The sequence below is a fragment of the Oryza brachyantha genome, chromosome 8, assembly GCF_000231095.2.
Source record: "Oryza brachyantha chromosome 8, ObraRS2, whole genome shotgun sequence".
Lineage (NCBI taxonomy): Eukaryota > Viridiplantae > Streptophyta > Magnoliopsida > Poales > Poaceae > Oryza > Oryza brachyantha.
Genome location: NC_023170.2, coordinates 6,161,832 through 6,177,916, shown reverse-complemented (window position 1 = coordinate 6,177,916; position 16,085 = coordinate 6,161,832). Strand labels below are relative to the sequence as shown.

The following is a 16,085-nucleotide window of genomic DNA, read 5'->3' as shown; positions in this document are numbered from 1 at the left end:
GGACCCCAGCTGTCGGCGGCCGAGGAAGAGGGGGGAGGTGAGCCGGACCACAAGCACGTGTGTTGGGCCGCAGCCCGGCTCGGCCCAGGGAGGAAACGGAGAGAAGAAAGGAGGGGAGGGGAAATAGGCCGGCCGGAAGATGGGAAGGAATTGGGCCATGGAGGCTTGGGTTGTCGGGAGGGAGGAAGGGAGAGCAGGGCGAGTTGGGCCGACCTAGAGAAAAGAGGGGAGGAAATGAGGAAGTGGGCCAGCTGGCTGGGCCGGGAGGAAAGGGAGGCAATGGGGACTTCCAGCGCGGGTTGGGCGCGACTCGGGAAATTGCTAACAAAACGCGCCTTCGCATGATAGAACCAAAACACGCAGGAATCGGAGATTTGTACAACGAATCAGATCTGATACGCGAAACCGTGAACAGTTAGCGGAATAACGACAGGAGTTAACGACCCGTTAAATCGAGATTTAACGACTCGCTAAACCAGAATAACGACTTTAACGTAAAACCAATTTACGTACGAAATTTAAGTCCGCACCGTAGATCAATCTCACGTTAGCTAATAGATTAGAAAATCTAAGCAATTAAACGGTAGATTAAAAATAGATTGATTCGCATGAGTAAAACGTATGCGAACCTGAGGTTTGGTGGAGAGGTCAGCGACGAATTGGGGTTGTTCCTCGCTGTTCGGCTAGGAAACCTAAACAATTAAACGGTAGATTAACTTAGATTGATTCGCAAGAATAAAATATATGCGAACCTGAAGATCGGGGGAAGGAAACCGGCGGACGGCTGCACTGCTGCTGGACAGGAGGTGCACGGGAGAGGGAGACAGGGAAAAGAGGCAAGGGTGTAGGGGGGTATTTATAGAGGAGAGCTAGAGATAAATCTAGTTATCCATCTCCTATTAAAAAGGAAATAGATAAGGTTTTAAGGGACAAAAAAAGATTGAGTCCTAATAGATGGGAATTAGTTTTGAGGGAGAGAAAGAGAGAGGGGTGGGGGCTCACGGCTTGGAGGAGGAGGGATGTGCGGCACTAGGGGGAAGGTGGGGGATCGCAACATCCTGCATCCTGGGAGGGATGAGGAGATCGCACAGGAAGGGAGAGGCAGAGTTCGGCCAAGAAAGGAAAAGAGAAAAAGGAAAAGCGAAAAAGAAAAAAAACGAAGGAGGGAAAAAATTGCCTCCAATTTTACCGATTTTTATTAAGTTTATTTGAGCAAATTTTATTGACTGCAATTCAAATTTAAATCCTGTTAATAATTTAAAATGCTTTCAAGACATTTTAGAATATCCGAAAAGCTTCCAATTAAATTAAATTAATTTATACACTGCTTTTCTCCTGAACTTTAATTAATAATTTTTTTAATGCATTATTTCATTGAATTTTAGCTAGGGTAAAACTCAAGGCGTGACATCAATTGATGAATGTATATAATTTATATATATGTCTAGATTTATTAGCATTCATATGAATCTAGGTAAGACAAGAAGTTTTACATTATAAAACACAGTGAGAGTAAAAGATATTTTCTTCTGGCTCATATTTATAGAGGTATTGATTCAAGGGGAGGTTTGTTACCTACCTCAAATATACTGGTACTAGTCTAATACTAGTTATAGTCCTATATAATACATATAAATATATGTCAATGTTATACATGTAACCCCATACCATTATTAGTAGATTTGTTTGTGTGATTTTTTTTCCAGTCCACCTTGGAGTGGTTTTTCAAGTAAAAATCTCTTACGTCTCTTTTGATCTATTTTCCCTAATACTACGTAAACAAGCTATAGAATGCTATCTAATTTTGTGCCTAAAAACATTATTGGTTGTTATCTATGCCCAAATCGAATTTTAGAGCACTATATGGACTAATAAATCAAATTGTACACCGGCTCCTCGTAATGGCAGCGAAGTCTATACTTATTATAGTGAACACTATAAACACTGTTTATTATCTTCGACGATACATACTCCTCCAAATATTTTAATTGATGTTTAGAACAACTGAATTACAAAAGAAACAGATCAAAATATTTGTATGGAATAATAAATTTAGGACTTGTTTAGTTCGTGAAAATTTTTGGGTTAGGTATCATATTAGATATTTGACCGGATATCGAAATACTATTTCGATGACTAATTAAAAAAAAACTAATTACATAAAGTGTCACGAAACCACAAAACATTTTTAAGCCTAATTAATCCGTCATTAGTACATGTGAGTTACTGTAACAGTAATTACTGATCATAGACTAATTAAACTCAAAATATTCATCTCATAAATTCCTTTCAAACTGTGTAATTTGTTATTTTTAACTATATTTAATACTCTATACACATGTTTAGACTCGAAAAATTTTAGGAACTAAACCCCTATTTAACTGGGAGGTAATATATTTTTCTTGTTTCAGACACTGTCAGTAAGGCGCCGTTCAATTTAATTTTTTTACAAAAACATCACATCAGATATATGGACATACATTTAAAATGTTAAACGTAGTTTAATTACAAAACAAATTATAGATTCCATCAAGAAACTGCGAGACGAATCTTTTGAGCCTAATTAATCCGTCATTAGCACGTATGGGTTACTGTAGCACTTATGGCTAATCAAGTACTCCTCACTCCCAGATTACATGAGATTCTAACTATTCACTTATAATTTTTAATCATTCGTCTTATTTAAAAATTTAGTGCAAATGTAAAATTTTATAAGTAATACTTAAACTACTTTTAATAAGAAAAAAAACAATAAACAAAATAAATAATATTTTTAATTTTTTTTACTAAGACGAGTGGTCAAACGTTATAAATAGAAAGTCAAAATCCTATATAGTATGGGACGGAGAGAGTACTAATTGGCTCAAAAAATTCGTTTCATGATTCCTCTATAACTATGTAATTAGTTTTAATATTCATACATATTTAATGCTATATAAAAATCTGGAAAACTTTTTGGAAATAAAACGTGCCTAAAGAGAAAGGCCCGGTGTAAGTGGGCCCGAGGAGCATATCTTGACCGGGAGAGTCACCCGTCAGCTCCTCGGATACAAGTCCAACCCCTCCACAACAACAAAGCCGGTGGCCACGATGAGTTTCCCGGACCAATCACATCCCTCCACGTCACCACGTCCCGCCACGCTCTCGCCTCCCATTCGTCCTCCTCCCCCTCCCGTGACGTGGCCGCGACACCCGCCGCGCGCGGCACCCACGCGCTCCACCCAGCCACTCGAACCCCTCACAATGACACGCGGTCCCCACCAGAACAAACACCTCAATCGGTCCCACATGTCATAGAAAATAGGCGTGCACATCCTCCCGTCGCAGCAGCGTCCGTTCCACTGCCCCCTCCCTTGCTTTTCAAACGCGAGAGCCCCAAACCCACGCCGGCCGTGCTCGGGACGAGCTCGTGGTGCGCGGGGTTGGGGGGCGAACGTTTCTGGAAGGTTCCGGGCGGGCGCGCCGCCCTCCACGACGCGGCCGCGGTGGCGCCGCCCGCGACGCACTCGCAGGGACTCGCCCGGCGCAGCAGGGCCGGCTCCGGGGAGCGGGAGCGGGGGGCGCAGCCGGGGGCGGAATCGGCGGCGAGCCTCGCCGCGGCCCTCGCGCGGGAGCGGATCGTGAGGAGCGGCGGCTCCGAGGGGGAGGAGGAGGGGCACGTGCCGTTCTGGCAGAGGACCTGGTTCCTCGCGCTGCTGCTGGCGATGGCCGCCGCGTCGTTCGCGATCGCGCTGCTGCTCTACCTCGGGCTCGACCTCCCCGAGGCGTCGCCAGCGCAGTCCTACGCCGCTGATCCGGACAGAGTCGTCGAGGTTGGAGTTTCTCTTTCCCCCTTTGTTTGAGCCGCGGGGATTGGTACTAGTTCGTTCATGGTCGGCTTGGTTGGGACTGTGTCGCGTGTGTCACGCCTATGGGATTGGGAAAATTTGGGTTCGTCTTGCTTGGTGAATTGGATCAATAATTCATTTGTTTATTTGATACTCTGTTAGATTACCTACGGATCGGTGATCAAGTTGATGCATGAGAGGACCAAATTTCGGTTGCATTCGCATGATGTGCCCTATGGATCTGGCAGCGGTCAGCAATCGGTCACCAGTTTCCCCAACGTGGACGACGCCAATAGCTTCTGGGTATGCGTACTTATTGCTCGCTGCCATTTCGGACTGATCAACCAATATTGTTGCAGTTGATTGGGCTGAATGTTTAGTTTCTAGTATATGCCTACATGATTCCCCACTTGATTTCAAAGCTCTTATTTAAACATTTTAGAAAACAACACATGCTTGTTGATTTGAATTGTTCCAGTATGACATTGCTGGATAGAATTACCAAAGTGAGCTAGTATGCTTGGCTTGATTACTTGTTTATTTATTTGTTTTCTGTTATTTTATTCATACAAGATACTCACTACCTTTTGTCTAGTCGACTATCATTTAGCTGCTGATTTCCTCACTACATCCTGCTGAAATCTTTCCAGCGCTCCTTTTTTGAGATATTGGTTATTATAACACCCTGCCCTGCGTACGAGAAACACTTTTGGCCTTATATTGAACAGATGATTTCGACAATGCAAGAGTAAAATGAGTCATGATCTTCACTTCCGTTACTATTACTGAATGTTAATGTGTTCATTTTTTCCATTTGTTTTCTTGCGATGTCACAATTCAGTTAAATTAAGAAATAATGGTCTCTAACTTTGCTACATCAAACTGCATTAGAAGAATGATAAAGCAAATCTTGTCGTGACAAGGTCTGCTTAAGTTTAGGGTACATGCATGCATGGATCAAAATTCCTTGCAACTTTGGATTGAATTATGCACCTTACAAATATGATCGGGGAATTGTACTACCCAGGAGACTAATTTCCATTTTATTTAATATATTTTTTCGTAGATTAAGCTTATGCCATGATGATTTAAGCACTCGAATAGAATCATGTGCATATGAAATTCTGGATAATATTTGTTCAGACGAAATTGATGTATGTGAAGTGTTACATTTGCTATTTTAGTTCTGTTACATCAAATTCTTGAAGCTTTTCCTGACAAGATACTTTGTAAAATCTGTCTGATAATGCAGATAGTGAGACCGCAACCAGATACTTCAGCAAAACAAGGTGATCCCATAACACATGGTACAATTGTAAGGCTCCAACATATGAGAACTAGGAAGTGGCTACACAGCCACATGCATGCTTCTCCCATTACGGGAAATTTGGAGGTCAGCTAGCTTGCAAATATTTTATTTTACTATTTTTGTTTAACATATTCTTACACACACCCACAGGACTATTATTGTTAATGTCTAATTCTTGATAAGGATTATGGAATTGCTCTGCAACTCAGCATTGCATGATACATATAATTTTCAAAAATAGTGCTTATTGGAATTAATGAAAGTGAAGGCTTCTGTTTATCATGAAACCTTAGGGGTGTGAGGTTTTAGTTTGCTTCTTGTTAGGCCTGGATAATGTCTGGCATTGGATGTGGACTTTCATTACATCTATTTGCTTTTGTGTATTGTTCTTACATTGTATTGTATAATTAAATCATTGGGACCTTAAAATCGAAATATGTATGAATCTAATCTCAGGTTAGTTGCTTTGGTGGTGAGAATGAGTCGGACACTGGGGATTACTGGAGGTAAGTTCCGTATTTGAGAGTTCTCGTGGAATGTGCTGAGCTGTTGTGAAATCCATGACCTAATCATGCTCATTGCATTGTACATTTGTACCATTCCTATATCAGGCTCGAGATTGAGGGCAGTGGGAAGTCTTGGAGACAAGACCAGAGAATTCGGTTGCGCCATGCTGATACCGGTGGTTATCTGCATAGCCATGATAGGAAGTACACCCGCATTGCTGGTGGACAGCAAGAGGTGAGTCCATAGGGCATGTTTGAGTTTCCCATACTTCCATTCGATCCGTTGTCATCCAAGGTATCACCTCCAAACAACAGAAGAACGTGAATATATTTGTTAACATTATTCTGCCCCTGCAGGTATGTGGTGTTGGCGACAAGCGCCCTGACAATGTCTGGCTTGCAGCTGAAGGCGTCTATCTCCCGGTGAACCAGGGAAAATAGCTGCGTCTGCGTTGCAGGCCGGTAGGGTGAGACGTGCCATGATTAACACAGTATGATGCTTGTACGATTTGAAATATTAAAGTTGTAAGTTGTAACCATTAGAGTACAGTTCAGTTAATTTTGAGCTATTAGAGCAACTTTTGTTGTGTATGAAGTTGCACATGGTTTAGCGGCAGACTGTCACTTTATACATGGTTCTTTCCGGACTCCTTGTGTTCAAAGAAATACCTCTCTTGCTCTGAATTCTGATTGGTTTAGGAGTGTATAAAAAAGCTCGAACATCTCTAAAAAAAATTGGCTTAGTTAATCCAGTTGTTGGCATCTAGCATAGCAGTTAATTAAAGATTAAAGAAAATAGGTTATTTTAAACACATGGACGGAAAAGCATAGATTATAGAAGGCGAAGGATTTTGATAAGGGTACAACGGTTAAACACCCCCATATTTTTCCTTATGCCTATGTTTATAAGCTAAAATTTAAATTTTCAATCTTAAATTTGAAGTTGATTTTGAGGTTTTTTCACTGAAACTAATCACGGCGAATCTCTTTTGATCTATCGTTACCGTGAGCGCGGTTATTTAAATAGTTTTACTCTGATCAGTATTATATAATTTTAACCTCACGTATGTACCCCTACACCACATGTTACCATGACATCTTGTGAAGAGACCGTGACAAAACTATTCACACAACCTACTCTTAATCATTCATACCGTACTAAGGTTGCATTCCCCACACCCTCACCCAGGTTGGCCAAACTATCCCCTTCATCATGGTAGATTCGATATCTGATCAATTCATATCTGGACTGACTCAACTCCTTCACGCCTATCCTTGCATGGATGCTTAGGCGAGGAGAAACTATATGTCAAGCCCACTCGTTGCCCATATTAACTCGTAGTAAATATGGATAAGTATTCCAAGGGTTTCCGTGAACCGATCCTTAATTGCCATGAACATTCCTAATAAATCCATGCAGTCATAACCTACCATTAATCATGTTTTAGTTGTTTAGTGAAAACCTCTAAACACAACCACTTTTAATAAGACAAAGTCCCGATTTATTAATGAGAATGAATATAGTGTCTCAATTCAAATCATATGAGCTGGAGAACTAAACATGGCTAAGAATATCAGCTTAAACAAAACAAAGCCCCCCAATGTTATAAGGTAACCGGATAAATACAACATAGGGCTTAATAGCAAAGCATAGGTAATTCTCATAAGTATATAATTGTGAAAACATGCATGTTTATAAAGTAACAATGCGAAAATAGTTTTAAAAAAACTAGGATCAATATGCTCAAGGATTAGCAACATGAATTGCTAATAATGTGACTTGACTTGCAACTCTCTGGAACGCTTGGGCTACGACCTCGTAGTAGACCGAACCTTGGGTTTTAACGAAATCTAAAGTAAATAATTAAAAACACAAAACAATACACATGGCAACTAAAACATGAAAACATACTAGTTTTATGGGGTTCTTGACAAAACTATTAGAAGTTTGAATGTGCTTAAACAAACTTCAGATTTATTAGTTATGGATTTTAGAAGTTTTGTTGTTTTCTAGCTAAATCTGAAAAATGAGTTAATGGCTTTTTAACGACAACATAAACAAAATAGGAAAATAAAATGGAAAAATAGAACCTTACCTGAACAGACGACTCATTAACGCCTCCAATACGACAAAACTATTAATGGTTTGATTGGAAAAACCTGAATGAAATCCGACTTCGCACGATAGAACAGAACATACACGAATCATGGATTTGCATAGTGAATCTGCGCTGGAACACATGTCATGAAACGAATGACAGAAAATATGATAGGACTAATGACATGATTAAGGACTTGCAAAAAATAGAATCTAACCACACTTTAAATATGATTTAACGACTCGCTGAAAACAACTTAACGAATAGCCAACTTATGTGTACGACACGAAGAATTCTCATGGTAGATTGATGACCATACCGACTCGGCAAAAATGCGACACACATGGGAAGGGGCAACGACGGTTGGCTGGCCTGGGCTAGGCCCAAGGCCCGGGAACGCAACTTTCGGCCCACAAAAAGGGAAAACCTTAGCTATAAAAACAAAAAGGAAAAGAACGGATAGCCAACTTTAAATTAACTTTAAACAACTTTTGATCGTGGAAACTTTCAGTCGGTATTTCTGAGATTTCAACTATACATCTATTTAATTGATTTTGATACGACGAACATGAAAGCACACATTCGCGTCCTTTAGGTCAAATTAATTGAATAATTTTGCTTACTTCCCTAAATCTTAGTTAAACAACTCATTTTCTTTAATTCCATTGATTTCAACTCAGGATATTACATTGATTTCTCAATGTACTTTGGTATGGCTATACACTTACATAATTTACAACATCAAGGAGTCCAGAGATATCTCTATAATGAAGTGGTAAATCTGTCTTGATTAAATCATAGCTGTTAGTGGGATCTTGACAAATTAAATCATGAGATACGTCTCTTCGGCTAACATGGTATTATCGATAAAGAAATTAAATCACGGTTATTAGTTGATATCATTTGGTATTAGATGGTATCATCAGATTATAATTTATTCTATCTGAATGGGATTATGTTAGTAGTCGGGCTATAATCTTTAAAATCGATCAAAAGAAGTTTACAGAGGAGTCAAACATGTAGCGGAGCTGCGGAGGCAGATTTTTGTGATATATTTCGAAGAAAAAACAAATATTTTTGGGCCATTGAACTAGTATGGGCCAATCTACTCCCAAGGCCAAAATCAACAGTTTAAGCCGTTGTGCAAAGAGACCGAACAGACAACGGCCCATCTCGTGAGACCGAGCACCAACACACCCGGCCGTAACGTCGCCCACGTCTCCACCTTCGACGGCACGATGGCACAGGAGCGGCTCTGGCGGACGATCTGGTTCGACTTCTCCTCCCGCTGTTTCCTTCCTATTCTCCTCCTCCTTGGTTGCTGTCTCCTGCTTAGTTTCCAGCCTATCTTTCCCCAACTAACATAGCCGCCGCCGCCCGCTCTCTCTAGTAGGTTTTCGCTGCTTACCAAAGCCTCTCTAGCGTCGCCGGAACCGGACGCTATGAGCCTGTTTGATTGTCTGTATGAGGTTTAGCTCGTATCTGTCATGTATGAAGATAGTTGTTTGGTTGAGCGGACGAGGGTGGGTGGCAGGCCAGCAGATGCAGGAAAAGAAAAAAAAGGCTTCATAGGGTAGGCTGAGTAGAATAGTAGAAACGGTGGAATCGAGCTTCTCTCGTCGGCCAGGCCGAACGCATGCGGTCCCGCTGCACCCGCCCGTGCAGCCCAGGAGCGAGGGGTCATCTCCCCCAGCCTCACTTCTCTCCCCCTCGCTGCTTCGCTAGGGTTTGGGGCCTCCTGCGCGCGCTCGGGTTGTCCTCGCTGCGCTCGCCGCGCCGTCCTCCGCCCGTCGCGCCCTCCTCCCCTCGTCGCCCTCCTCTGCCGTTCGCCATCCTCCGCCCCGCCCTCCTCCGCTGCTCGCAATCCTCCGCCCTGCCCTCCTCTGGCCGTCGCCCTCCTCCGCCGCCCCCTTCTCCTGCAGTCGCCCTCCGTCTGTCCCGCTGGTCGCCCTCCGTCTGTTGAAATCCTTTGCAGCCAAGTATTGGTGAGATATAAACATAAGTTTCCCTGTTTATTTTGTTGGGAAATGCTAATCCAACACCAAACATTCATTTGATTACATTGCCCAGTTTTAACTGCAACAATGTAGGTCTGTTTGACGGGTTCTGTAGGCAAAGTACCAAAAGTATGGTATCATATTTTAATTTGACAGTTGACGACTAGAATTTAATATAAACTTTTGATTGGTTAGAAAAGATGACAGGTTTCCACATTCCAGGGTGTGGAAGTCAAGAACAATTTAAATCAAAACGCATTGCCAAACAAATATCTGAAGATAGCTACTTTATGTTTCTGTCAACTGCTAGACGGCTACTGGTTCCAACCAGTCTGCCTTCGCTGCCTTGATGACAACCGCATCCCCTAGCACTTATTTCTTGACTGAATGTTGGAAGTACCAATTTTCTCTCTGTAAACGTGGATCTGAGCTCCCTTCTGTCTATGCTGCTGCGGTTCTGTGAGTCTGAAGCTTGTCGCCAAATGAAATTTTCGTGATGTTTACGCCAAAGTAAATGCTCGAGTTAGGGAAGTTAATTTTCCATTTGATGTTCACAAAGCACTGCAGGCCATGAATGACTCAGTTTGCAGAATTTGTTGTTTCTTTTTCACACGTAGTAGAAACCAATTTTGGAATTCATGCTCACTACTATTCCTTTTCACATGTAGTAGAAACCAATTTTGGAATTCATGCTCACTACTATCTAATGTACAAAGCCATGTTTGCTAGCTTCCCTTTGATGATTTTGCTGTTTGGTTGCATACATTCAGTGCAGATCCATTTTGTTCCGGTTGATGTATGCTAGGAACTTTGAACAGTAAATAAATCATTCCATTTTATGAACAGAAATTTGAATGAGCTTATAAAGCCATAGCCTCGTTTACATTCATATGATATTTATATTGCATATATGACTAGCCTCTAGAAATAACATATGTTTGAACTAATGTGTACTTGTCAATATGGAACTGTGTTGTATCGGAACTCATGTTTCCTCATCTGAAGTAGTATGGGAATTTTGGTTAGAATTCCCTCTTATCAGGATCCGAGTCCAACCGGTTAGCCATACAGTTATTGTTCTTCTAAAGATCTGATTCTCAGATAATCAGGATCAGTATCAGCAAGAACCACCATCTGGAGGCTGCCAATTTTGCACTTACATATCTTTGCAAGCCAGCATTTGCTAAGTTAGATAATCTGCAACTGCTATACTTTCTTTCGTGTCACAGTTAATTTTGTATCATCTCAGTTGGTTTGTAGGAGGGTATGATCATTGCTTCATGTCAAGCAGCTAAAGTTACACCCACATCTTCACTTCTGCTTATGCTTATAAGCCAAAATTTAAAATTTCAACCTAAAATTTGGAATTAATTTTGGGGTTTTTTCACCATAGTTTATTTTCTAGCCTTGGCTTCTAAATCGCTAAGAATTCGTATATAAAAGTTTTATTCACAAAGTATTTTCCGTTTGCAAATATGCCGTTTGGCTTTTTCATGAAAAAAGCCGAGCAATCACTTACAAATTTATAGTAGTGTATATTCTGTTGCAGAATGTGCACATCATGTCGAGTTGACTCATTTTGTAATTGCATGTTTTAGGCTTTGATGGTTGCTTAACAAGGATGAAATGGCCTCTCGTTCAAAGTTATCTGGTATTCAGAAGCAGGTATTGGCCTTGTACAGAGGATTCCTACGGACAGCAAGGTTGAAGTCTCCAGAGGAGCGCCACAGAATTGAATCTGTTGTCTCAGCAGAGTTCCGTGAGAATGCAAGGAACATTGATCGGAAGAACTTTGTGTACATTGAATACTTGCTGAGAAGAGGGAAGAAACAACTTGAGCAGCTCAAGGACCCTGATATTACTGGATTGTCAACCCTTCAAATAAATAAGGTACATGTAACTTATTAAGTAAATATTATAACTGACTTACCATTGCCTACGCATAAACGTTGAACCACCAAAGAATGGCTGGTTAACATGCAGCATGCAACCTGTATTCGATCCCCAGTGTCCAGGGGCACCACCAGTTGAAATCACCTAGTTCAAAATAGAAAGGTAGCCAGAATTAAAAACTGCAAACATGTGGTTTATGTAGAAATTACTGAGAGTAAGACTAGGAGCTCCAAAATATCAATTGGTCATTGCAGTTTCTATCACATTCCTCTCTATTAGTCTGCAATTGGTTATGAATTGCACTGGCTAGTGTTTGCTAAAACATCATAAACTGATAGTGTATTAGACTTGTTAGAGGTGATACCAGACTGACAATATAATCCTGTTCATCTTGCTGTGCCTTATACTAAGAATAGCTGACTAAGTTAATCCTCTTTCATACTTGCATATTTTGAATTTTCCAGTCTTCTTCACACTAGCGAAGTGTAAATCATGTGTTTGGTGTTTACACAAGGAGGAAATTAAATAGGAATGGACTTCTCTTGATGGCATGCAAGGAAGACAATAATCATGTATCAAAACTCTTTATACAGTAACTTTCTGGAGTTCTTGTTCATTTGGCTATGCAAATTCTAGATGGATTTCCTTGGCACCTGATTTTATTATGAACTAGATTTATGGTTCATGTATGGGACAATTTTGATGAAATAAAGAGTAACTGAGCCAGAGTTTGTTGTGTTCGCGTGCTTGTCTGTAAATAGTCGGCACCTCCCATGCACATTTCTGAGGAACTTTAATGACAAACACTTAGTACTCGGAATGGATTGCTGGCATTATCACTTCATAGTATATATTATCCGCGACACAGATCTTACTCTTAGAACTACTGGTTAGAGCAAGTTTTATAATAGAGGACTAGAGGTGATTGCTACCTCTAATTCTTTCAACATCATCAGTCATGGATTAAAAGTTAGCATATATAATACACTAACTCCAATACTCTACTATTTATTTATTTAATTATTTATATTCATTTGCACCTATTCAAGTTTGTATAGAGGTTACCCCTTGCATGAGAGATAGCTCCTACGCCCTTTCTTCACTTCTCTCATCAATCTCACCATCTAATCCTATGTGACACAACGTTAGCAAGTGTCTGGTGAGGTTTTTCAGGACCTTTGCTCCAGACTGAACAGAGGCAATAGGAACAGAATTCCATATCGTAGCTATCCAGTGAATGTCAGCTGCTGTTATTAGGCATCCTCAACATCATCAAGGGCTTTCTGAGCTTTGGTTATTTTTCTTTCTTTTTTTGATAGTTGGTCTTTGTCTACTTGATCAACTTTACTTATGACCCCAATAGTTCTACTACCTAGTAAAGCAACGAATAAATCAGTGATGCCTTCATCCCACATTCAGTAAATAATTGCAATTAAGCATTGAAAATAGTGTGATGTAATAGCGCTCTAGTAATACCTATATGAATGATATACTACTTTGCATCATTAGTAAAACAGCATAGCAATGCAATTTAGATTTTGACTTTTATATGGTTGAATTTTTGGGGCAGGTAAAACAGCCTTGATGATGACAAATAACCACAACCATGTTATTTTTGCACCTGCTTAATTTACGATGCAGTCTAGCCAAATATTCACAGTGATCTGAGGGTTCAGCTCCTGCAATATCAAGTACAGAGTGTACTACACTCATGCTTTGTCTTCTGACAAGACATCACTGATGTCCTAGTCTGGAATTCATTTCTCAAATAACATGATTAATCAATACTCACTGTTCCATCTGATAAGCCACACTGTTTGGAAACTTACTCTTGTTCTATGCACTGATTTTGTGCAACTCTGTTTATGTTCCTTTTGGTCTCATCAACATCAAAAGCAGTTCAACTTGTTATCTGATTAACCTTATCCATTCTTACACATGTAGTGTCAATCATTTGGCATGTAAAGCTTATGTGGTCATTAACAAACATGACTGAAAGCATCAGCTCAAACAGCCTTATGAGGTAACAGCAGCTTTTAGAGATCAAATTATATGTTTTTTTGAACAGGAACGATGCTGATGACGTAACTCCAAGATAACAATTCTTTTTTGTGATCTTCCAAAGACATGAATTGACATACTTATCTCTACCGCTGATTTGGTTGCATGTACCTTCAGTCACTTTCCATCTGGCGTTCAGGTCTTTATGCATTCTGGCCTCCTCTGCTGGACATCATCTATCAAATGTAGTTATGATAAAGTGATAATGGCTGCTTATTACCAATTTATTTGTTGAATATTGATTTGTACATGAGGATGCAACAATTCCTACATACAGTGATATCAACAATTCCTACATACAGTGATATCTAAGTTTCAGTTTTTGCGTACACCCATCTAGATAAGCAGTACTACAGAGGATCCCATTCCTCTGGGTAATCCTATGTGGAAACTGCTTCATATATTTATGTCAAGTCCTTTTCTTTTGTTCAGTGGATGTTCTTTCGATGTTGGGAGAAAATTATTGTCTATCTGTGCGCCATCCAATCATGGAAAGGCTAATCCTAGTTCAGAACATTAGTGCAGTGTACTGAAGTTGCAAGTTGTTAGGGCGGTGTTCTTGATAAGTTGATATGATCTCATCCTAGAATTTGCAACTAGGGCTAAAATAAATGATTATCTGTTTTTTTAATAGTTATTCAATGGCATAAAGTTAAAAATCTATTTTAGAATAGTGAGATAATAATTAAACATATGGTAGTAGTTTAGAAAACATACGCATAAAAAACTAGTAATAATATAAATATAAGCTACATAAAACAACACATCATATATGTATATCTAGCCGCTGTCTGGTTATTCTTGCCTTGTTGAATCTAGGGTTTCAGTACCCGTTTCTACCGTCCTTAGCACGGTTATCGTATGGTAATTGTGGATGCCGTAAAAATCGTGATGAATTTGAAAATAAAAAAATTGAATTCAAAACCGTGCGATAACCGCACTTACCGCACGGTTTTGCGCGATTGCCACGTGGTTTCGCACGGTAACCACGGCTAATGTTTGCCGAAATAGCGTATGAGAATGGCGGAAATCGTACAAAACTGCGCGGTTTTGGTTGCGAAAATCGTGTTTACCGCGAGAAAATCGCAGGTAGAAGAATATTTAAAAATAAGAAAATTTATGAGATGTCAAATGCAAAACAAAAAAACTTTAAAAGATCTGAAAAAATACAAAATAATAAGAAAATACTTTGTGACTATATTTGTGACATTTAGGACATGTTATAGGGAAAATAAGAAAATTTTGACATGACATTTTCTAAATTCTTGACATTGCAACATACAAACATACACCGTCATATCACCCTTCACCAAATAATTCACATCAATAACGAGTAACAACAATTTCATTTTAATTGTTATGTCATAAATATAACTATTGTCCATTATTACGAATAAAACTATTATGTATGTAGTAACGTACACATACAATTTTTCTCAATTCATATTTTTCCTATATCATCATTGTATATTTATATTTTAACATTTTTTACAATATGTATCTAGTGCAAATTAATAATGACTTAACAATAAAATATTATTAACCATCTTCTTATGAAATTCAAACATTCATACTTGTCATTACATTGCACATATCAAAATTGAATATTTGCATAAAAAAGAGTCAAATGGAGTAGGACTCAAAGATCTTTGTTGAAAATGACATAACAGGATTTAGTGCGCATCTATCTTCCAACGTTGTCGAAAGACCACCTATCTGATACAACATACGTTTACCAAATCAACGCTACATTTTGAAAATTTATTTTAATTGTACACCTAAAATTTACTTTACCTGATACAACGCACTGGCATTTTTCTAGTGTGGATATATAGATATATATATATATATATACATATATATATATGTATGTATATATATGAGAAAGACTAATACGTGCACCCCTTAGTATAAGTTATTTTATACCCCTTTCTTCTAAGGCCTCCCAAGGCTCATCCCAAGACCCAAAAATCACCTCCACCTTATTTAAAGGCTAGTCAAAGGATTAACCTCGTGGGTCAATCTTTTTATGGGCTTCCTCTCATGTCTATCTAAGCTCATCTCTCGCCTCACAGGAATTATGCAGTAACACTACGACAAAAATGCAGTAACACGACGACTAGTGTAGAAACAACGTCGAAACGTACCCATGAGGGATCTATTTTTTAAAATATTTTTTTCAAACAATATGGTACAAAAGTTCTTAAAAAATAATATATGAGGTGAGAGTAAAGTTGTTTAAAGTTCGAAATCTTAAGAAATATCTATAAGTGCAGTAACGATGCGTCTTCTGTATAGTAATAACGCTATGTTACTATAAAATATGTGTATTGTTACTGCATAATTGCAGTAACGTCATGATAGATAGAAGTGCAGTAACAGCGTGATATACG

The 16,085-nt window shown here is 39.4% G+C and overlaps 1 protein-coding gene across 1 annotated transcript; it reads left to right on the top strand.

Annotated features, from left to right (window-relative positions):
* Positions 1 to 3,381: 3,381 nt before the first annotated feature.
* On the top strand, positions 3,382 to 6,304 carry LOC102708548 (stromal cell-derived factor 2-like protein). Its single transcript, XM_006659194.3, has 6 exons — positions 3,382 to 3,812; positions 3,990 to 4,130; positions 5,080 to 5,220; positions 5,593 to 5,642; positions 5,748 to 5,877; positions 6,000 to 6,304. The coding sequence occupies exons 1-6, from the start codon at positions 3,705 to 3,707 to the stop codon at positions 6,081 to 6,083; spliced, it is 654 nt and encodes a 217-aa protein (XP_006659257.1). The 5' UTR covers positions 3,382 to 3,704; the 3' UTR covers positions 6,084 to 6,304.
* Positions 6,305 to 16,085: the final 9,781 nt, after the last annotated feature.

Bases quoted from the DNA above. Each gene is read 5' to 3' on its own strand.
- LOC102708548 (XM_006659194.3), top strand. From the start codon at position 3,705: ATGGCCGCCGCGTCGTTCGCGATCGCGCTGCTGCTCTACCTCGGGCTC. The intron at 4,131-5,079 runs GTATGCGTACTT...CTGATAATGCAG, and splicing joins ACGACGCCAATAGCTTCTGG to ATAGTGAGACCGCAACCAGA. The intron at 5,221-5,592 runs GTCAGCTAGCTT...ATCTAATCTCAG, and splicing joins CCATTACGGGAAATTTGGAG to GTTAGTTGCTTTGGTGGTGA.